Source organism: Rhinolophus hipposideros (genome assembly GCF_964194185.1).
Source record: "Rhinolophus hipposideros genome assembly, chromosome: 10".
NCBI lineage: Eukaryota > Metazoa > Chordata > Mammalia > Chiroptera > Rhinolophidae > Rhinolophus > Rhinolophus hipposideros.
Window position 1 is genome coordinate 5,981,937 of NC_138056.1, and position 22,553 is coordinate 6,004,489.

At 58.6% G+C, this 22,553-nt stretch overlaps 2 protein-coding genes across 2 annotated transcripts; one reads left to right on the plus strand and one right to left on the minus strand.

Annotated features, from left to right (window-relative positions):
• The first annotated feature begins 305 nt into the window (after positions 1-305).
• RELA (RELA proto-oncogene, NF-kB subunit) lies at positions 306-8,971 on the plus strand. Its single transcript, XM_081064426.1, has 11 exons — positions 306-662; positions 1,171-1,197; positions 1,307-1,458; positions 1,594-1,742; positions 2,561-2,652; positions 2,982-3,113; positions 3,937-4,041; positions 4,233-4,445; positions 6,547-6,627; positions 6,719-6,793; positions 7,547-8,971. Exons 1-11 carry the CDS (start codon positions 656-658, stop codon positions 8,161-8,163), a joined length of 1,650 nt encoding a protein of 549 aa, XP_080920552.1. The 5' UTR covers positions 306-655; the 3' UTR covers positions 8,164-8,971.
• Positions 8,972-11,837: 2,866 nt separating this feature from the next.
• Positions 11,838-22,225, minus strand: SIPA1 (signal-induced proliferation-associated 1). The gene is made up of 16 exons (XM_081064065.1): positions 22,142-22,225; positions 19,038-19,804; positions 18,255-18,382; positions 17,996-18,172; positions 16,884-17,058; positions 16,037-16,140; positions 15,594-15,751; positions 14,896-15,505; positions 14,286-14,560; positions 13,362-13,580; positions 13,136-13,247; positions 12,935-13,043; positions 12,744-12,845; positions 12,600-12,654; positions 12,304-12,382; positions 11,838-12,206 (listed from the first exon to the last, which is right to left on the minus strand). The coding sequence occupies exons 2-16, from the start codon at positions 19,708-19,710 to the stop codon at positions 12,060-12,062; spliced, it is 3,123 nt and encodes a 1,040-aa protein (XP_080920191.1). The 5' UTR covers positions 19,711-19,804; positions 22,142-22,225; the 3' UTR covers positions 11,838-12,059.
• Between the last annotated feature and the right edge of the window lie 328 nt (positions 22,226-22,553).

A 22,553-nucleotide genomic window follows, 5' to 3' on the forward strand; every position in this document is an offset into this window, starting at 1 on the left:
AAGAGGTCCGGGCCCTTCCCTTTTCCCTCCGCGGCATCTACAATAGGGTGGATGCGAAATTTAAAAAGTACTTCTGCGGCGACAATCACCAAAAGACACCTTTTAGCGATTAGGAAACTGTGAAATTCAGTCACTCGGCCGAAGGCGGAGCAGGCACGGGCCTTTCCCTGAGCAGGGCTGGCGGCAGCAGCCCAGCAGTCGTAGGTTTGCTCCAGACCCGGCCGGGGTGACATCACCAAACTCCTCTGATTGGCGGGAGGGGGCCCCGAAATCCCCTAAAAACATTGTGAGTAATCGCCGGGTCCGCCTCCAGGCGGGGCCCAGACCCAGAAGCAAGCCGAGCCTCCCTGCCATCGGCCTCCGGACCGAGAAGCCTCTCGGTTTCTGGCACGCGCGCACTTGTTGCCGGTCTCCGGCAGCAGCGTGCACGCTGCCTCTCCGTCCTTGGCGCAGCGCCCAGTGGTTCCCGGCCCCACGGGGGACGGCGGCGGCGGCGGCGGCGGCGGCGGCGGCGAGGCGCGCAGGCGCGGCTGCTTCCCGGCAGTGACGCGGCGGCGGGCGCGCGCGTCGCATTTCCGCCTCTGGCGAATGGCTTGGCTGTAACGCGCGCCGCGGGCCCAGCTGCGACCCCGGCCCCGCCCCCGGGACCCCGGCCATGGACGGTGAGGGCGTCCTCTGCCCCCGGGGCATGGCCGCACTGGGGCCGCGGGGACTGCGCCGAGAGCCTCCGCGCTACCTTCCGCCCCTTCCTGCGCGGACGGGCGCTGCGCAGGGAGCGGCCGGCCGGATGGTGGCGCGGGGCGGGGCAGGCGTAGAGGGGTCTGACTCATTTTCCCCTCTGGGTGGAGGGGCCCTTGACTCAGTATTTTCCTTGGGTGGAGGGAAAGGGGGAGCTTTGATTCAGTTTCCTCCTCGGGGCACAGGGGGACAGTTCTGACTTAAGTTTCCTTGTTAGGGGAGAATGGATCTGACTCAGTTTCCCCCAGTAAGGGGAGAACTCCATCCCCAGTGTTCTCTCGGGAAACAGGTGTTTCTGGCTCCGTTACTCCCACCCCTTAGTTTCGCCCGCAGCTTCCAGGGCGCAGGCCCTGACTCAGTTTCCCTGGGAGGCTCTCCTTCGTGAGGACGGGAAGTGGGCTTGTGCTGACCCTTGTCTCCCTCCCCTTTCAGACCTGTTCCCCCTCATCTTCTCCTCAGGTAAGTGGACCATCTTTCCTCAGTGGCTCTGGAGGAGCTCCCCAGGGTTGGGGCAGTGGGAGCAGCTGCCTGATGGGGGTTGGCCCATGTGTCCCGTGTCTCCCGGCAGAGCCAGCCCAGGCCTCTGGCCCCTATGTAGAGATCATCGAGCAGCCCAAACAGCGGGGCATGCGTTTCCGTTACAAATGCGAGGGTCGCTCAGCAGGCAGTATTCCAGGCGAGAGGAGCACTGATACCACCAAGACCCACCCCACCATCAAGGTCAGCACTGGCTGCCTGGCATGGAGTCAGCGGGGTGGGATCTGAAACCCCAGCACGCTTACCCCCTGCAATCTGTGTCTGGGAGTTGGGTCTCGAATTCCTGAGCCTCTAGGGTGCCCTCTGTACTTTGGACAGATCAATGGTTACACGGGGCCAGGGACAGTTCGCATCTCACTGGTCACCAAGGACCCCCCTCACCGGCCTCACCCTCACGAGCTCGTGGGGAAAGACTGCAGGGATGGCTTCTATGAGGCTGAGCTCTGCCCGGACCGCTGCATCCACAGGTGAACACCCCACAGGCGGGCAGGACATGGGGGGTGAAGTGGGAGGAAGGAGGCTATGCAGTTGTGTCGCTGTTACAGTGTTACTTCTTTCTGGACCCAGCAGAATTTGCACTGCTTACTCGCAAACAGATTTCCTTTGTCTTGAAATTATCTGTGCGTCTACTCTCTCAAGCAGACATGAGCTTGGTGGGATCAGGATGGGTCTCTATTTACTTCTAAGCCCCCTAACCCCTATGGCTGGAAGGGCAAGTCCCTCAGTGTCACATTCCATGTAGTGAGAAAGAAAATCACTGAGCCAACAGTTTCTCCTGTAGCTTATGAGCAGGAGACTGTAAATAAATATATAAATAAGTAAACAAGGTACTGTTCAAGCGTAACAATTTCGATGGTGAAAATAAAGCAGTAATAGATTGGAAGAATGGCCTGGGCTGGGGCAGGCCGGGGAGCTGGTCCCATTAATTTGAACTGGGAGGTCGGGAAGGACTCTGTCAGGAAAGACTTGAACGGTGAGAAAGAACAGAGAAGCACAAGAGAACATTCCAAGTAGAATAAACAAGTGTAAAGGCCTTGAAGTAAAAGTTTGGAGAACAGAAAGAAGCCTTTGTGCCTGAGAGTGGGGAGCCACAGGGACTTGGCTAGTGCCAGGTCACAGGGTAGAAGGCCGTGTCACTCAGAGTTAGGATTGGGTTTTATTGCAGCACAGTGAGGGGGTTAAGCACAGAGTGATGATCTGGTCACAGGGTGGTGGAGGAAGGGGCAAGGCAGGAGGACCCAGGCTCTGCTGGAGACAGTGTGATTGATGCTTGGGGGGGACTCAGCTTCCAGAACCTGGGGATCCAGTGTGTAAAGAAGCGGGACCTGGAGCAGGCCATCAGTCAGCGCATCCAGACCAACAACAACCCCTTCCAAGGTGAGGGCTGAGGGATCGAAGGAGCACCCCACCCTGTCACCCTTCCGAGGCCACCTTCCCTGCATCTCTCCCTCATTGGCCAAGACTCAAAGTACAGATGGAATCTTGCTGCCTATTCAGTACACATTCCTATTTTACCATTGGGGAAACCGAGACCCAGAGAGGGGACATGACATCCAGGGTCATACAGGTCAGTGATGGGTCTAGAACCTCCTCATCCTCCTCTAGGACTCCTGTTTCACACACCCTCAAACAGCCCTGCCAGCCCAGAGCTCCTTGTCCCTGCCTGCCCCCTGCCCTGGCTTTCCTGACTGTCATTTTTCTGGCAGTTCCCATAGAAGAGCAGCGCGGGGACTACGATTTGAATGCTGTTCGGCTCTGCTTCCAGGTGACAGTGCGGGACCCATCAGGCAGGCCCCTCCGCCTGTCACCTGTCCTTTCTCATCCCATCTTTGACAACCGTGAGTGGCCAGGGAGTACAGAAGGGGAGAGGGATGGGCCTGTGAGAAGAAGTTGGTTGCGTGAGTGTGGCCTACGAGAGGTGCTCTGGCTTTGTTCAGTCATCTCGTGTGTTCAGCTCTGCTGGCTTGGGGGACAAGGCAAAGAAGACCCAGAGCTGCCCTTGTGGCAGAGCTTCCGGGCTGGCAGGGAGTCACACGGGAGACAGACATTTCCAATATGTGGGGAGAGATGATGTGCCCAGAACTGTACTAATGACTGCAGGAAATACACTCCCAGGAACAAGACAATGCTGAAGAATCATAATTCAATGATGAAAGCTCACAGATGAATTGGGCTGACATTGATTAACTGCAGTCTTTGATTAAGTAACCAACAGGATGAATGAATATAAAAGGGCTCTAGAGCCCTCACAACAGGAAACCAGAATGAACCGGAGGTCAGGAGGGAAGGGTTCATTGCCAAGGTATGATAAACAGGGCCCTGAAGACTGCTTGGGTTAGGTGGAGAAAGGAGGTGTGGTCAGACTGGTTCCCCCTGGACTTGAAGGTCCGTGAGGGCAGAAATGTTTAGGTTTTGTGGGTTGCCGTATTCTCCATGCCTAGAACAGTGCTGGGCACGTAGTAGAGGCTAGTAGATACATAGCTGTTGCATTGGTTGTGGTGAGGAGCCGGTGGAAATGGTTGAACCTTGGCTGTGGAAGTGCGGTCCACACGCTCTGGACAAACTTGACTCTGGGGTGGATCAGGAGGTTGCAGCTCCTGCAGACCAGTCCTGGAGACCTCTGGTGGTTCAGGGCTTCCTTCCTTCTTCCTCTATCCTCAGGCGCCCCCAACACAGCAGAGTTAAAGATCTGCCGAGTGAACCGAAATTCCGGGAGCTGCCTTGGCGGAGATGAGATCTTCCTGCTGTGTGACAAGGTGCAAAAAGGTACATTCCAGGAAGCAGGAGGCGAGGGGCAAGGCTGAGCCGAGATGACGAGAGTCCGGGGACTGGCTTTAAACACTCCCCCCAACACTTTGGGGGTAGCAGGGTGCGGTACCTGGAGACAAGTATCAGCAGTGGGGAAGGGGCAGGGTGAGTTGAGCAAGCTGGTCCACACTGCCCCCCATCTCCTGCAGAGGACATTGAGGTGTATTTCACGGGACCCGGCTGGGAGGCCCGAGGCTCCTTTTCGCAAGCCGATGTACACCGACAAGTGGCCATTGTGTTCCGGACACCTCCCTATGCGGACCCCAGCCTGCAGGCCCCGGTGCGCGTCTCAATGCAGCTGCGGAGGCCTTCGGATCGGGAGCTCAGCGAGCCCATGGAATTCCAGTACTTGCCAGACACAGGTACGTGGCTGGGAAGGGTAACTCCAGCCAAGGAGCGAGGCCAGGGCTGGGTGTTGAGTGTCAAAAGCTGGAGCTGGGTGGGGATTTACACAGCAATCAGATTCTCTCTGTTGTCTCAATTATAATACCCAGGACTTACTGAGCTCTTATTACACAACTTGTCTCTATCAGTTCCTGATTTTTATTCTCTCGCGAACCTTTGAGGTAGGAGATATTATCTAACTTGCCTGCGGTCACAGAGCTAGTGAGTCTCAGGGTCACCATTGGAACCAGGCTGTCTGGCTCCAGGCTCCTGTTGCTACGCTGTGTGTCTCTCGTCAGTACCACATAGCCAGGGTTCGGTCAAGGTTTTGGGCCATCTGACCGCAGTAGGAACAGCCAGAATAACCCTCTAGCCAAAGCCCGTCATCTAGCCTGAGAGTTTCCTACCCTAGGAGCAGTCTAATAGAGTCTGGAAGGCAACCCCCAAAATAGCCGTCAATTCATTCCACAAATACTCACTTGGTGCCAGGGCGTGTGCCAGGTATTGTGAATACAAAGATGAATAAGACTTGTTCCCTGCCCTTCAGAAGCTCAGTCACATGAGGAAGACAGACATACACAACAGACCCTTAAGTCACAGAGTAACACGTGAAACGAAGGGAGGTGTGTGCCAGCTGCCATGCGAGTTAGAGACGGCCGCACAGGGGAGGTGGCATTAAGTTGGAGGCCAGAGAAGCACATTCCCCAGGCAGGTAGACCAGCAGCTCCTGGAAGGGCAGGGATGTTGGAGAGTGCACGGCGTATTTGGGGGCAGCTTTGTGGTGGCAGGTGACGTTGGACCGTGTGCAGGCCCAGGCAGGAGGGCCTCGAATGTTAGGCTCGAGGCCTTCATTCGGGATTTCATCCTGAAAGCAGTGGGCAGCCACTGAAGGTTTATAAGCAGAGACGTGACATGAGCATATCGGGAAGCGCACTCTGGCGGCAGTGAGTAGAGGATCTGAGGGAGAGACTGGAGGAGAGAGGCCATGCTGGAAGATGTCACAGCAGACCAGGAAGAGAAGTAGCGTGAACCTCACTCAGGGAATGGCAGAGACAGACGATCTCAGCTAGCACTGTCCTCCGGTTACCCTTCAGCCTTTGTGTGACATCACGCTCAGTCCCACCTCAGCGCCTGGGTTCTAGCTGTTGCCTCTGCTTGAAATGCTTGGCCCCCAGATTGTCACGTGACAGGCTGACACCAGCACCCCCCTGGCGACCTGTGAACTAGACTCCCATCCAGTATTGTTATATCATCCTGTGTCTCTTCCTCGGTGCTTTTGTCACTTGTGTTCCTGTCCCTCTGTCACTAGGATGTCAAGTTAACTCTTGGGAGCAGGAACCTTGTCTGCTTACTCAGGGCCATCTGGGCATGGTTAGGATGGAGCCTGGCATACGGCAGGTGCTTGGTAAATATGTGCTGAGTTAGTGAGCGGTGAGAGAGAGAGGCAGTGTTGATGATCCCAAGGCGTCGAGCTTCGGTGACAAGGCAGACAAGGTCTCTGAGAGAGCACAGACAGGAGGGAGACAGGAAGTTTTAGAGGCGAGATGATGAGGCTTGGTTTGGACTGATGGTGTTGGGTACTTCGGAGTTACCCAAGCGGTAGTTAGAAAACCGGTTCTGAAAGCTCCAGACAGAACTATCAAACCATCAGAGATAAGAATAAGAGCCTCATTGGAGATTTTAAGCAAGCCAGTTGTGGCTAAACTGCCCCAGAGGGCAAAGAAGTCATTTTGAGACCTAGATTGAGGCTGCAGATGAGTTAGGACGTGAGCAGTGCAAGTAAGAGAATGAGCTGGATATGGGCCCCACGAGGTCTCCTGTCACCCTGAGCGTGGCCCCTTTCCTTGGAGGCACTCATGTGGCCTTCTGAGGGGCAGGTTCAGCCAATAGAGGCCTTCTTAGAAAGCTGTGGAATTCGTAGAATTGTTGAATGTCACATAGCTCTTCTCATCGGCTAGGAAGGATTGGAGAAAGGCTCTTAGGAAAGCTTGGCCCATCACCTTCCTCCTGAGGGTCCTTTGTGAGCTTGAGGGTCCAGCTGAGAAAAGCAAGACCCGCTTCTCCCTGTTGCTTTCCCAGATGATCGTCACCGAATTGAGGAGAAGCGTAAAAGGACATATGAGACATTCAAGAGCATCATGAAAAAGAGTCCTTTCAATGGTGAGATGCTAAATGGGGAGAATTAGAGAAGGCAGTGGGTAGGGGAGGGTAGACCCTGCGGACTGAGAATTGACTGAGCCTCGCCCCACAGGACCCACCGATCCCCGACCTCCTCCCCGGCGCATTGCTGTGCCTTCCCGCAGCTCAGCTGCCATCCCCAAGCCAGGTAAGGTTTTCCTGTTGTCCTCCTGGAACTGTAGGCTCAAATCTTCAGCCTGTGGCTTACACCCTGGGAGAGAGACGCGCTGGCAGCCTCACCAGCGGGTGTCTGAAGCCTACGGTCTGGAGTATACTTCTCAGGGCGTGAGGCCCAATTACCCATGCCAGAGCCATCTGGGGAGCTAAGTAAAAATGCATATTCCTGGGCCCCATTACAGACCTATGGAATCAGAAAGTGTGGCAGTGTGGCCCAGGAACTAGCATTTCCTGGGGACGCCAATGCACACTGAAGCCTGAGAATCACTGTGGCAGTTACACCCCACAGCGGATACCTAGGGCTACAGAGCTAAAAAGCTGTCTCTGCCCTCAGCTCTCAGTTGAATTAAGGAAACAAACAAACAAACAAATCACCTCTAAAGTAGCAAAATGTGTGTGCTGGTGTGTGACAGAGTGCCCTGCTTCAGGCCACACTACTAGGTGCTGCTTGGGCCCATGTCCTCTTGGGGCTTGATTTTTCAGGGGTAAGATTTGGTTTTACCAGTTGGGAGCCTGGGAGAGGTGTTTGGGCTGGAGTAGACAGGAGGGCTTCCAGGAGGTGAGGCTGGAACTAGACCCTACGGGCTAGGTCCAGTTGGTTAAAAGGAGGGGGCTAGACTCCATACAGAGGGATTGATCCTGAGCTCTGCTCACAGGGGCTGGGTACAGAGGACGGGTGCGTGTCTGAGCCTTTCTCTGACCCCTGCCACTCTCTCTCCTACAGCTCCCCAGCCCTATCCGTTTACGCCTTCCCTCAGCACCATCAATTTTGAGGAGTTTTCCCCCATGGTCTTTTCTTCTGGGCAGATCCCAAGCCAGAACTCGGCCTTGGCGCCTGCCCCAGTCCTGGCGCAGGCACCAGCCCCTGCCTCAGCCATGGCGTCAGCTCTGGTTCAGGCCCCAACCCCTGTCCCAGTCTTAGCCCCTGGCCTGTCTCAGGCTGTGGCCCCGCCTACTCCCAAACCATCCCACGCTGGGGAAGGGACACTGACAGAGGCCCTGCTGCAGCTCCAGTTTGATGCTGATGAAGACCTAGGGTCCCTGCTGGGCACTAACGCCGACCCGGCCGTGTTCACGGACCTGGCATCCGTCGACAACTCTGAGTTTCAGCAGATGCTGAACCAGGGAGTATCTATGACCCCCCACACAGCAGAGCCCATGCTGATGGAGTACCCCGAGGCCATAACACGCTTGGTGACAGGGTCCCAGAGGCCCCCTGACCCAGCTCCTGCTCCCCTTGGGGCCTCTGGGCTCCCCAACGGCCTCCTCTCAGGAGAAGAAGACTTCTCCTCCATCGCAGACATGGACTTCTCAGCCCTTCTGAGTCAGATCAGCTCCTAAGGCGGTGCAGACACCTACCCTGCCCAGAGCACTGGGTTGCAGGGGATCAAGGCCCTCCCGAAGCAAGCACTTACGGATTCTGGGGTGGGTGTGCTCCAACTGCCCCAACTTCTTTGGGTAATGTCTTCATGGTGAGGGGGTTGCATGTATTCTTTTATTGGCAATATCTATCTCTCTCTTTTTGGAGGTGCTTAAGCAGAAGCATTAACTTCTCTGGAAAGCGGGGAGCTGGGAGGACTCAAACCCTTCCTTGCCCTAGCCTGATGTTTAGCTCCCTTCTCGCTATAAAGTATTCTAGGGGCCTTCATCCCCACCCTCCAGCTTCTAGTACTCTCCTAGAGAGAGGGACAGGCTGGAATGTGGCCTTACAGGCCTCAAAGCCTTACTACCAAGTGTCTTCCACAAATCATGGATTCATTTACACTTGAGCCAAAATAATGCCCCTGTTACCAGTCCTATGGTGCTGGCGTTGCCCTTGTGCCTAACACCAGGGTTTGAGGGGCCAGCCCAGGGCAGGACTTCCTGCCCTGCAGTTGTCTCTGCCAGCTCTTTCCTTACTCAACTGTGGCTGAGAACTGGTGGGGTAGTACTTGGCCCTCTCCAGGGTCCAGAGAGATTCGATCTGATACTTCTCAGTTCCCCCTTTCCTCAAGTGCCTTAATAGGAGGGTGAGTTGTTTGGAGAGTGGCGGGGAGGGCAGGCTGGCACCTCTCCAATCAGGAGGCTCCGTTTTTACTAAAAAATCAAAGAAGTTGGATTCTTGCTCTTTCTACTCTGAACTAATAAATTTGTTGCCAAGCTGGCCAGAGATTTGCCTTCTTTCATGTCTTTGCTGGGCTTGTCAGGCTGGATATTGTGATACAGAGTTGGATGAGTATTTACACTGTCTTCTGAGTTTGCTCTGAGGGTACCTTTGAAAACCCTCAGTTACCGTCCAGTGGATGGTGACCTAAGGTGGGGGGTGGGGTCCAGCATAGTGAAAGCCCAGTAGGGCCCACTGGCTATAAGAGCTTCAGGTGTTAGATCAACAGAGGGGGGTGCATCTCGCAGAAGGTCTAGCCAGCATTTGTGAGCAGGGTGAGACAGATGATGTTGGAAAGTTTCGATTGGACCAGGCTGTAAAAGGTCGAGAATGCTGCACTAAGAGGTTTGGACTTCATCTTTTGGGTGGTCAGGGGAGAGACTGCATTTGTTGAGGGAGGGGAGGTGCCGGGTAAAAGTGTATGGTTTGAGATCCTGTTCTGCTAGAACCTAAGAAATCTTAAATTGGCAGCCCCGGAAACCTAAACAAAGCCCGACGGGCTAGAGCAGAGGTACTTCCGGCTTGGCCTGACGCACGCGCAGTAAAGCCGGGTCGGCGTAAGTCCTGGGCTAGCGAGGCCCTGCCTTTTCGAGTGCGCATGCGCACAGTATTCCGCCAGAAGGGAACCAGATAACGCGTTTCAGGAAAGCCCCTGCCCTGACGCCGATGGCGTCTACGTTCCGGGCTTCGCACAGTTGCGGAAGGGTGACGGCAGGCAGGCGCAAGAGGGTTATTAGTGGGACGTGTTGCAAAAGCTAGCGAGTCCCCTGGGCTCTGGGTGGGCACTGGGTGCAGATTCCAATGGAAGGTGGCTACAGGGGAACATGTCAGCGGGCGGCGGAATGTTGGGGAATCCGAAAGCGTCTTTATCGTCGAGCTCGCTCCAGCCTCTAGGTCAGAGGGCGGGGATGGGGCGGAGCCTGAGGCAGGGTGGGCTACTCAGGGACCAGGAGCAGCGGCACTTCTGCGCGAGGGGCGGAGCCCGATCGTGGTGGCCAGGTCAGGGCCAGGGCAAACCTGCCAGGCAGCGCCTGGGGAGGCGGAGCTTGATGGAGCCGCAGCTCTGTGGGCTCCAGGGCAAGCGCGAGGAGGGGCATGGCCGGGTGAGAAGGCTCCTAAGCCGAGGAAGTGAATGGCGGAGGTGCCTATAAAGTGGCCAGCCTAAGAAGGATCCTCCTGCCCGGGCCAGCTTCCCTTTTCTTGGCTTAACTAGTGTCCTGCAGTGACCCCCGGAAGCCCTCTAATGGTCCTTCCCACACTCCCTGAGTGACCTCATCCTGCTCCTGGCTCGCGGGTCCCAAATCCTTGTCTCCAGCCTAGACCTCCCCGGCGCGCCAGCCCACTGGACATCTCATACTGACGTCCCTCAGGCCTTTCAAATGCACCCTGTCCCAAATGACCAGAGCCACCCCCAGACGGCCCTCCTCATCTCAGCCATGGCCCTGCTGTCATCCAGGAACTCTAGCCAGCGGCCACCACTGTGGACTCTGCGTCTCCTGGAGTCTGCTCCCTCACCAGGTCCTGGCAAGTCTGCTCAGTTCTCCCCATCTCCGCCACTATCACCTAGTTTTAAGTCACCACTACCTCCCAGTAGGGTGCTGCTACAGCCTCCTTTGTGGCCTTGCCTTACCTGCAGCCAAAAGGCTCTGACACCCAAATCTCACCTCATCACTCTCCCTTTGAACATCTGTCAATGATACGACCTTCCAGTTTTCTGTAGGCACACACCTAGAGCGACCAGAGCCTTCCACACTGCCCGGTGAGGGCTGTCACTATAATCCGCACCAGGTAAAAGCTGGGACAGTGTTGGGAACTGCTAGTCCAGGATCCTTAGTGCACGCCTCACAGCCCGGATTCAGCTCCAGCCTCTCTGACCCTGGGTCCCTGCATGTGCCTTGACTTCAGTCCAGTAGCCCCCAGATTGGTCCTACCCAGAATACCTTTGACTTCTGTGCCTGGTAAACTTAAATTCAACCTTTAAAACCCAGTCCTCACATTACCTCCTCCAGGAAGCCTGATCCCTGAATGCTGTTTCTCAAAGCCCAATTCATCCTGCCGAAGCCTAAGTTAATGGATGGACCAGTGTCTGGGTCTCAGCAGGATGAGTCTCAGCCAGCCTGGGAAGGGGCTGGACTAGGCATGTGATACTGGGCGAGCCAGTCCCCTGTCTGGGCCTCAGATCCAGAAAACTAGTTTACACAAAATCCAAGTTTGGACCTCCTGACAGCACTCATGCGAATGGGCCCAGCCTGGTGAGGAACCAGAGGTCATGTGCTGGTGAGGAGAGAAGTGGGTGAAGGGCTGATTTCTTTCAGGACATGGAAATACCTCCCAGGCAATTGAGGTACAGACACTACCGCCTCTGGGCGGTAGTACTCAGGGCCCTGGAAGACCTGGCCCTGTGGTTGAAGGAGTACCAGGCTTGGGGGCTCAGTGACGACAAAGAGAAGAGGAGGGGCCAGCACTGGGAGACAGGGCCTTGCAAGGTGAAAAGGCCATCATAGGGAGTATGGCAGACTCTCCTTGACCCCTAAGCTCCATCCTTCCCTGCAGGGTCCACCCTCTGCCCCTTATTTTGGCCTCTCAGGTTTAGTTCCAGGGCAGGGGCCTAGCTGGGCCTAGCTTGAACAACCAAGCAAAATAGGTGTGGGGTGTGGCCACCTGCTTCCCAACAAACCAAATAAATGTTTGTGGGAGAGAGGCCAAGGAGTGGCCTAGCTTCAGAGGACCCCTCAGTGAGTGCCAGCTCAACCTGAGCCAATGTCCCCAAGGCCTGCCCTTCTAACTGGTCCTGGGAGCTTGGCTGGTTGGGGCCCCTAGAGGCAAAACCCCTTCTTCCCCTGTCATGTCATGAACACCAAACACAGACACAAATAGCAGTGGCTTTTTTACTCCCTGAAGTCCCCTTTTTTCACAGAATATTTACAAAACAGGAATGGGGTAGGGGCAAATTCGCCACCAAAGAATGGGCCAGGGAGTGGGGACAGTGCTAAAATGCGCTTCTGCGCAGGAAGAGTTCCTGAGGAGGGAGGGCCCAGTGTGGCCCCTGGTGCCCTGAGGACCTGGACAGTTCTAAGCAGGTCCATAGCCAGGCTCAGGCCAGGTCAGTGGTGGGGGCACCTAGCTGCTTGGAGGCCAGAAGCAGGCGGGTGGCTGCACTCTCCGACTCCGCCTGCAGCCGCCGGTTGTTATGCCGCAGGTTCCGCACCTCCTCCTCCAGCGCTGCCTTGTCCGCCTTCTCCTGGGGGTGGAGGGGAGGAGGCAGGAGTCAGAGTGGACAGCACCTTTCCTGGGGCAGCCCTGTGAGGCCCCGCCAATCCCCCGCCCACCCCCATCACCTTCTGCAGGTCCTCCTGCAGCTTCCTGAGCATGGACTCCAGATGAGAGACCTTCTCTGACAGGCTCCCGGGTTCTGGCCTGAGGACATGGGGGTCAGGACTCAGTGAACTGAGACAGAGGGCAGCGCCATGGTTGGCTCCCAGACCCATCTGAATGAGAGGGGCCCAACCCCAGTCTTCTCAGACTTATGTGGATGTGAAAGCAGAACCCCAAGACAATGCTTAAGTCCAGTGGATGGGCAAATGGCGGGCACACAGGCACGGAGAAGGGGCCAGATCAGGGCAGGGAGCCTTACTCAGCATCAGACTTTGCGGTTCCCTTGGCATCTCCACTCTCTGGGATGGGCTGTCCTGTGGGTCAGAGGGGCCATTTGAGCAGGTTGGTAAAGGGAATAAGAGCCCTGTCCTGGCTCCTCCCCACAGTGCCCTGGTGGCCTCACCCTCCAGGGACAGCGACTCCAGGATGGTGTTGCAAGTGGAGGCAATCTCCGAGATGGACTGCCACTCTTCTTCCAGAGTCTCACTGCTCGCCTCTGACATGACTGGGCGCAAGGAGGTGGGCTCAGCCAGGGAAGCCCAAGCCAGCCTCCCCTCTGCCCACCTCCCATACTCCACCTTGCACCAGACTCACTTTTGCTGATGGAGTTCCGAAGAGACAAGGTTCGTGGCAGGAAGGAGGCCCTCAGCTCCGGGGCCGGGTCACCATTGTCCTCCCCAGCACTGGGGCTGCCTGGCCCATCCTGAGGGACAGAAATAGATATGAATGCAGTGAACCCACCATCACCACTGTGCCCCCCCACGTGTTGGGCTCCAGAGCCTTGTTTCTACTCACCTGGGTGGGAGGTGACTCCTTGCCAGCACTAGGTGCTGGAGGCGTGGCTGTCGTGGCCAGAAGGAGGTCCGGGGTAGTGTTGGGCAGGACTGGGGCCTCATCTGACAAGGAGCTGGGGAGAGCAGGGACAGCTCAGCATCAGCAGCTGCACCCATGCCCTTGCTTTCAGAGGCCTGCCTGCCCGGCCGCACTCGGTTGGATGAGAGGGATGGCCGAGAGGGTGCACCTGCAGGATGACGGTGAGTTCTGGCTGTGCAGGAACTCAGTCCTCTCCTCGGCCAGGTCCCCAGGCCCTGGAGGAGCGCTGCCATCATTCAGGCACACATGCAGTAGCTGCTTTGTGGTGGGCATCAGGGCCACCGGAGGGGCGTCATCTTGCACTGGCTCTGGGGCCCCCCGCCGGCTGGGCTCCTGCAGAGACAGCCTGTACAGCTCCGAAAAGCTCCTGGGGGGGGGGGAAGGGACAGCTTCACATAGGAACAGCCCGCCCCAGCATCACCAGTCCCACTCACAGTTGTGTCTGAGGCTCACTTCCAGGAGGAGAACTCTCCAAACTCCCTAACAACGAAAAATGTTTGCCTGGCTACGGGCCACTTTTCCAGACCTAGGTTCAAATGGCAGTACTGCCCCTGCGTGTCCTGGGCAAAGCACTCTGAGCATCCATTTCTCCATCTATGAAATGGGGATAACACTACTGACCTCTTCTCTTGCTGTGAGGATTTAAATAACAACACCGGTAAACCATGTAGTATAGAGATCCAAAAACTACTGCCTGGGGACCAAATCCAGCCCCTGCCTTTTTCTTTTCTTTTAGATGTGCCTGTGTTTGTACGAATGCAACCTGAGAGTGGTTTTCACATTTTTAAACAGTTAAATCAAGAGACGATTTCATGACACGTGAAAACATACAAAATTCAAATATCAGTGTCTCTAAATAAAGTTTTAGTAGAAAGCAGAGACACTCCTTTACTAAATGGCATCATTTTTCTACCCATGAGGAAAGTGCCGCTCTAAGAGATTAAGAGACATGGAATTCTCTCAGGAAGCAAAGTCCTTCACCTGGAATTCTTGAGAGAATGCTAATGGAGACACAGGAGGCATTAGCTGCCCTGTCCTCCCACCTCCCCAGGTCCTGCGCCAGGGCCCTGACCTGCGAGGTCGGCCGCTCTCGTCTGGGGGCAGGACGGTGACGCGGACCTTGGGCGCAGAGCGCAGCAGCTGAGCGGGGGCCTCGGGACCAAGGCTGGGCAGCGTCTGGCCACACACGCGCAGCAGGCGCGCCCCAGGCCGCAACCCCGCGGTTTCGGCGAACGTGAAGCGCTCCACGTGCGTGACGAAACCCTCGGCGTCCACTTCGAAGCCCAAGCGGCCTTGGCCGTCGCGAGGCAGCGCCAGCTCACGGGTCTCACAGCCGCGGCTCACCAGCTGGAGCGGGGAGGGGCGTGAACAGGGGTGGAGCCGTCCCAGATCCTACCCTGGGGACCCCATCCTTGGCCATACAAACCTTCCCACACCCCCTGAAGACAGCATTAGCAAGCAACCCACCCGGCAGATAAGGACCTGAGGCTGAGACCAGAGCCACCTGCCCAAGGACCCAGCTTTGCCAAGTTCCCAGGCTGGGTCCGAGGCTCCCCTCTACTTTCCCTTTGCGCAGGAGACGCAGCGGGAGCCAAAGGTTCCAAAGCAGGCTCAGCCCCCGACGCGTGGAGGGACGTGGGCAGCGAGTGACCTTGTACCCTGCCCTTGCTCCCGGGTCTCACCTGCAGGCGAGCCACGACTTCGCCTACGGCTTGCCCAGGGGGGCCGTCGAACCGCAGGGTGATTGCATCCCCGCGGCCGTGGTACAGGTCGAGCTGCTGCTCCGAGAAGGTCCAGGCCAGCACGTCACGACAGGAGCAGTTAAAGACTACGCGGCCGTCGCGCGGCGCCACCAGCACTAGCGCCTCGGCTGAGATGCCCAGCAGGCAGGGCACCTCGGCGCTGTCTGGGCTGCCCGCCTGGGCTCCGGCCGCGCCTCGTGCCCCAAGCGCCGCGCGCACTCCCCACACCAGCGCGCCCGTCGCCTGCAGCTCGGCACCCGCGCCCCGAGGGGGCGCTCGCCGCCTCCCGCCCAGGGAGGGCAGGCCGAAGCGCGAGGCTGAGTCCAGTGACGTGGTGGTCACCTCGTTGGTGGCCAGGTCCTGCAGGTACTGCTGGCGCGTGCGCGTGGCCATGGTGTGGAACTGGCGCGCGTGGCCTGCCGCCTGCTCGCCATTGAGCGCCTTCGCCAGCAGGAAGGCTCGGAAGTCGGCGTTGGCCGCGAAAGGGCCTCCGCCCGGGGGCAGAGCGGGTCCAAAGGCTGGGGTGTCCTGGGTGCGGCTTACGGCCACCCTGCAGCGAGGAAGACGGTCATCAGGGACAACAGGGAGGGTCCAGGAAGCCATGCCTGTGGCCGGACTGGGACTAATGGGTTGCCCACCTGTAGGAGGTGTGTGGAGTGCAGGGCAGGTGAGCCCGCACCACCAGGAACACGTGCTGGAAGTGCGAGCGGATGGTCGTGGGGCAGAAGGGCTTGCTGCCTGGTTCCTGGAACACGATGGTCACAATGTTGTTGCCGATGTGGCGTTTCCGCAGGAGCTGGTGGTGAGATGGTGGAGGATATGAGCAGAACCTCTCTGCTCCCCAAGGCCCTACTCAGTCAAGCAAAGTAGAGCCTGGACACGGGTGGCTTCACCACCTGCCCATGATGAAGGCCTGGGGTGTTTGTCTTTGGGGGCAGGGCACCAGCAGGAAGGGTTATTGTGGATCAACAGAGCTCAGGCCAAGGCTCAAATGCTCTAGTACTGCCATCCCCACAGCACCCATCCATGGTTCCCCAGAAGCCCCTGGCCATCCCCCATCCTCATCCCAATCCCCTCACACCTGCTGCTGGTTATTGGGGGTATAAGGCAGCATTGTGGACACGTGGAACATGATCTCGTGGTCCTGGTACACAGTGTAGAGGGAGTGCATGCCCGTGGAATCCGCTGTGGCCAGGGAGATGGGAACAGAGGGAGGAGAGAAGGGGAAATCTGCATGGCCTGAACGTCCCATCCCTGCTGGCAGTCTGGAGCCTCTGTGCCCCCAACCAGCAGGTGGGCAACCCCTTCATGCCACCAACCAATGTCCAGGCCATAAAGTCCTCAGCCTTGGCTGCTCCCCTTCCTCTCCCCCCACAGGCTCCAGACTCCAGCCTGGGGTCAGGATGGCGGGGGGCGGGGGGAGAGGGGGGCAAGGTGGAGGTGGGTGTTGAGATAGAATGAAGACAGAAATGAAAAATGGCCTGCTAAGAGGGAGGTGGGGCAGATGTCCTTGGAGAGGACAAGTGTTGGCCCAGGCACCAGCATAGATGGAAGGCAGGCTGGTGGTGCTCAATAGAAATCCTTTTCCAGGGGCCCTGGGGCCCTTCCAACCAGGAGGCAGGGGCCCTCCCAGGAGGCTGAGCTGGTAGAATATGTGTGTTTGATGGAGGGGTGGTGCCCCCAAACCTTCTCGGTCCCAGCTCAGGTAGTAGGGCATCAGGGCCTTGGGGAGAGTCCCAGCCCCTCCTCCCAGCTTAGCCTTTGCAGCGCCTGACCCGTCCTCAGTTTACCCAAAGAACTTGGCTCCTAGCCCAAGCCACAGGACCATATGGGACAGAGAAGTGACAAGGCAGTTGGTTCTCACCAGGGCAGCCTGTTCCTCAGCAAGGGTCTTCCCCCACCCCCACCCCCAGCTCCCTGGGCCTCACTTTTGGTGTCCAGCTGGGCCCGGTAGCTCTCAAAGCCTTTGAGCCGCACCACGTCGCCCAGCAGCCTGAGGAACTGCATGAAGGCTGGTCCTGCCTCCTGGTTGTTGTACATCTCCTCCTCAGAGCCCTGGCCTGCCCGGCAGTACAGGATGCCCACCTTGCGCTGGAAGCTCAGCTGGGGGGGCGGGGGGGGGGGGAGACGGGAGGGCGGGGCGGTGGAGGGAGAACAGGCAGAAGGCACGGGCCTCAGTACCTCTCAGCCCCACCCCCACCAGGCCTTGGGGAACGGGACACTGGCCTGGGGGGGGGCTGCCTTGATGCCTGGCCCTGAGCACCTCCCCCTCTAAGGGACCTCTGTGTCCTCGCCTATCAAGTGGGTTTGGTCTGTCCTACTCCCAGTGCTGAGGAGGGTAGAGGAGGTCACAAGTAGGATGGGACAGGGAGGGGGTTGGTTGTGTGACCATAGAGGAGGTGATTCACGGAAAGGGCCCTGCACACGACGCACTTGATCCCGATTAATGTTCACATTGTCATCCTTATCTCAAGGCTAGCCTGTCCTCCCCTCCCTTGAACCCCAGACACAGCCCCTGGAGGCCTTGAGCCCCACACCACCTCCACTCTGTGCTCCTGGCTCGTTTCCATCTGGGGTTAACTGTATACAGCTCCAGGCACTGTGCCCCCATGCAGACAAGCCCTATTCCCCTCCAGCTCTGGCCTCCTTTCTTCATACCAAGCCTGTCTACACCCAGTCCCCACTTTAATTTCATCCCCCCTAACTCCTACAGTCCCACTTCCACCCCAATTCCGAAACCCCAACTCCTTCCCAAATCCCTTGGGATCTTCTTAAAGTGCAGGCTCATTTAGTAGGTCTGGGTGGGGCCCAAGATTCTGCATTTCTAACAAGCTCTCCAATGTGGATATACTGCTGGTCTAGACCTCATTCTGAGAGGCAAGGCTCCAGATGACCTCTGATACCCTCTCTCTGAAAAGCCAGCTCCCGTGGGGTCACAGTCCAGTTCAGGATTAGGGTCAGGGCTAGGTACTGGGAGCTGAGCAGGCTGGGTTCAGACCAAATCTAGCTGTAGGGCTGGGTCACCTCGGCCACCACTCACCACTTGCTCGTCCAGCGTGAGCAGTGTGCGTGGCACCTTCGGTGATGCCGAACCCAGGCGCAGGCAGGTTGGGCTCAGCCGCGGCGCCACATGCTCCAGAAGTTTCCTTGGCGACAGGCCCCGCGGGGGCCCTGGCGGCAGTGCATCCTCCGAGATGGTGCCACGGAGGGTCCGGAGCTGAGGAGGGGATGTGGCACTCAGGTTCCATACAGGTTGTTGAGGAGGCAATCCACGGTCTGATCCCATGACCCCGGCCCACCTGTGTGGTCCGCACAATGAAACGGTAGCTGTGCAGAGTGCCTCCGCCACTGCCCTCCTTCTCTTCCCGCCGCAGGCTCACTGCCACCGGGCCCAGCACCTCGTCCAGTCCGAAGAAGTTCTGGTGTTCTGGGGGAACCGGGCAGAGGATGACCGGTCCCGCTCTCCACAGTCCCACCTCATTGGACCATGCCTATCACTACTGTCCAGGCCAGGCCCCATCATCACCTAACACAGACCCTAGATTAAGTTCCACCCCTACGAAGCCCCGCCCACATTCTACCAGGCCACGTGCCTGCTCCTAGCCACTAGGCCCTATGCCCCGCCTCCTCTGCGGCCCCGCCCATATCACACCTTGCCTGAGACCCCGGGGCCAACGCCTGCCTGCTCCTACGCCTAGATCTTGCCATGACCCAGCCCATATTCTCCAGGACGTCTGGGGCCCTCCCTTCTGGACACTGATGAGACCAAGGTTCCCTGTGCAGGAGTTTTCAGGCCTCAGTTTTCACCTCACCGAAATGTAGATAGGAAATCTCTCCCCCAGCACAGAGAAGTATGAGGATGAATTAGATGGAGGCAGGGGGGCGTGCTTGGTTGTGGGTGGAGGCTGGGGTTGACCTTTAGGTGGTTAAAGCTGGGCCCAGCAGGGCAGCCTTGGCCCAGAGGCAGAGCCTAACCCTTCATATAGCCAGGGACTTGACAGGGAAAGGACAGCTCATGAGCCCTACTGTGTGCACTACAGGTGACAGGGAGCTCTGCCCTTTTCCAGTAGCCCTCCCCTCACCTTTGTTGTAGAAGTACTTGCGGTAGTAGCCAGCGCCCAGGTCTGCATGCTCCAGGCTATAGGCTGAGGTTCGGTTCTGTGGCTCCTCCAGGATGGACACGGCCGCGTTGGGCAGTGCAGGGGGCACAGGTGGGGCTGCCAGTCCACCTAGGCCCAGCTCACCCTCACCCCCAAGCTCACTCACAAAGCCAGGTGCCTCAAGCAGCAGGTCCGAGCTGGCAGTCTGGTCCTCGGCCAAGGGCAGGGTCCCAGAGCTGGCCTCTGCGTGGCCCCCTGTCCCCCGAGGCCTTGGAGCCCAGTCAAACAACAGGCTCTGTACGTCATAGTGGGCAAACCAGCGGGGCTCAGGCACTGGTGGGAAGGTGGGCTCTGGCTCCTCGGCTGGCAGCCCCAGCAGTGCCAGTGGGTCAGTGAAGAGTCGAGTGGGGACTGCAGCGGGGCGGCTAGCCTCCTCATGGCTATGGGCACGAGCGCGAGGGCTGGATGGTGTGGAGGGCCGGGTCTCGCCTGCATCACTACCACTGCGCAGGAGTGGGCCCCGGGTTGGCCTCGGCTCGAAGGTGTGTGGTGTCAGTGGGGGCCGTGCTGGCTGGCGCAGCTTGCGGGCGAAGAGGTCATCAGTGGGCGCAGGGGCCGTGCCCCGCCGAGGGCTCCCAGCGCCACCGGCCCACATGGGCGTGCAGCAGACCTGGCTCTCCGGGGGCCCGGCCACATTGGCGGGAACGGTGTTGGGTGCTTGGTGCCCAGCCGGCTGGCTGGTTCCTGCCCTGAGGGAGGAATGGGCTGCTCAGAGGGGCCTGGGGAGAAAACAGGAACCCAGGCCCCCAGCCTGGTCCTCCACTACACGGGTTGGCTTCCGGCCCCGTCCGAGACCATCAAAGCCGCTTCCGCTTTCCTGGCCACTTCCTTGTCTGCTTCGGGCTAAGGTTTCCAGCCCCCTCCTCCAGCTTAGCACTGGGCAGGGCCAGAGGCTGGGTTGCTGGGGCCTTGGCCCTGAGGATCTTAGAGCCTGGACAGCCCTGGGGCTGCCAGTGTCCCCAACTTCCCACTCACACACCTTAGCTTTATCATGGGCCCTGACTGAGGGTCCCCACCAAGGCCTGGTCCAACTGAACAGATGATTTGTCTCGGCTGAGACGGGAAACCCCTGGGGCCACTGGTGTCTGAGTCCTGCTCACTTGACAAAGGGAGGACGTCCTGTCCCCAGAGACCTTCCTCCCTGACCCTCCCACTTCCTCTGAGATCCCTGAAGAACTGAGCACCCAGAGGCCTGGTCTCAATGTCCTGGCCCTCACGGCCTCAAAACCTCAAAGACACAAGCGCTTCCAGGGGGCACTGGCAGGACAGCAGGAATGGCAAGAGGACTTCCTTTCGCACAGGAAGTGGCCTCAACTCTGGGCTCAGTCCCCTGCCCAGCCCCACATCCTGAGGAAAGTGGTGGGGTCACACCAGTTCAGTCATGGGACCCAAGTCACCCTGGCCTGAAGGACTGGCCCTGGCTCACCTCTTGCAGGCTACTGTGGCCATGCCTGAGGCAGGGGAAGGAGTCACAAAGACTGGGCTCCTTTGCTGCAACCGGGACCCTTGGGGACCTCTGCCTACCTGGCTTTACTGATGCTGACAGGGAGGTCTGAACCCCATGTGACAGACGGTCAAACTGAGGTCCAGATAAGGGGATGCCTGAAGCAATCCCATGTCAGAGCTAGGATTTGTACCGGGAGCTGTCAATCTCCAGGGCCCAAACAGTGCTGCACCTGCCCACTCCTTCCTTGTGTGTGTAGGTATGGGGCAGATGGGGGTTGGGCTGAGGTTCAAGATCTCAGACTGTAAGACTGAGACACCAAGGCCCCAGGGACCTGCTAAGTGCGGAAATGTGTCGAGGCCAGGGGAAGGTGCAAAGGGGGGTGTGAGAACGTGAGGAGGAGCCACCCCTGGTGAACCCAGGATGGAGTTGGCCGCTGGGGCAGGGATGTGGGGTCCCTCCACTGGGGTGCAGGCACATGGTGGGTCTTTGTGCATCATATAGTGACATTATGAGGGGCTAGGAAGGGGTGGGGGCAGAGGCTCCTCTGTGCACCTCTTGGCTAAAGTGCCAGAAACAAGCAAGCTTAGGCCTCCAAAGCTCAGAGTGCCTCCTCCCTTGTTTCTTCTAGGACAAGCTCTGACACTGACCCTGGGCCTCTGTTCTCTCATCTCTAAAATGGGGTTAACCATTCCTGTTCCCTCTCAACACTGCTGGAAGAGTGAATGGAGGGTGAAGTCAGTGAAGCTGGCCGTGTGCTAAGTGTGTAGTGGAAGATGCGGACCTGGCTCCATGTGCCAAGCTCTTGGGCCTGTACTATGGTGTGTGGTGGGAGTGAGAGGGGACATGAGAGGGGACATGAGGGATCCGTACAGGCCCCTTCTCCGTGTGGGCTGAGCTCCATGTGTTCCGCACAGCCAATGGGCTTCTCTTGCTCTGGTCCTGCCTTGAGGGTGTTCTTGGGCTCTGCCCCCCACCCAGCAGCTTCACACAGGGTCCATTGAGGGCTGGACATTCCTCCAGGCCTGTGTCACTGGGGGGGGAAGGGGACTGGCCCCGCCCCCACAGATCCGGAAGGCCTGGCCGCCCCAGGAGGAGGCGCTGGACGCTTCCCAGCACATCTGGAGGTCATGACCCCATTTCTGCTGCCAGGGGGTGCGACAGATGTTTCCTCCCAGGCCAGGCCCAGACTGGGGGGCGGTGTGCAAAGGTTGGGGAGGAGGCCGCCCAGGGGGACGGGGAGCCCCAAAACAGGGGGAATCCCGCACACAGCAGGCAGCAGGAGCAGTCGCCAGCGCCACCGAGAAGAGTCGGGCGCCCGGCATCCACTCATTCGCGCATCGGCCGGGTCGGGCCGTCACACAGAGGACAGAGTGGGGGCCGCTGGCCGGAGGCGGGGAACTGGACATGCTGACTCGGGACTGGAGCTAGACTCGAGGGAGGTTGGGAGGATACAGACGGCGAAAACGGCGAGGACCGGACCCCCCCTTCCCACATACACACCGCCCGGGCCCACGCCAGGCCACGTTCTCCCCTGTCTGGTCCGACCGCGGTGACTCCGTTACCCCGCGCCCGCCGGTACCTCTGGGGCTCCTGCCCGGCGGCCGCCTCCTGCGCTGGGGTCCCCGCAGCCGGCTCTCCCGCTACCGCTCCCGGAGCGGGCTCCGCCTGGGGGCGGGGCTAGCCGTGGGCGGGGCCACAGAGGCGAGGGCGGGGCAGGCCCCGGAGCCGGCTGCGGCGGGAAGCGCCCCGGGCGGGGACTCGACGCCTGGCTCGCCGGTCGTCAGCCGGCATGCAGTCAGATCACAGGGGCAGAGCCAGGCCCAGTCCAGCGAACTGTCGGGCCTCCAGCCCTCGTCTGAGAACCGGGGACAAGTGTACCTGCCCTCCAAACCAACTGGGAGGGCTACAGCAGGTCACCTAGTGTCCAGCTTCTGTGGGCACACACCACAGAAACTGTGACTATTTCTGAGCACTTGCTAAGCACTGGGCTC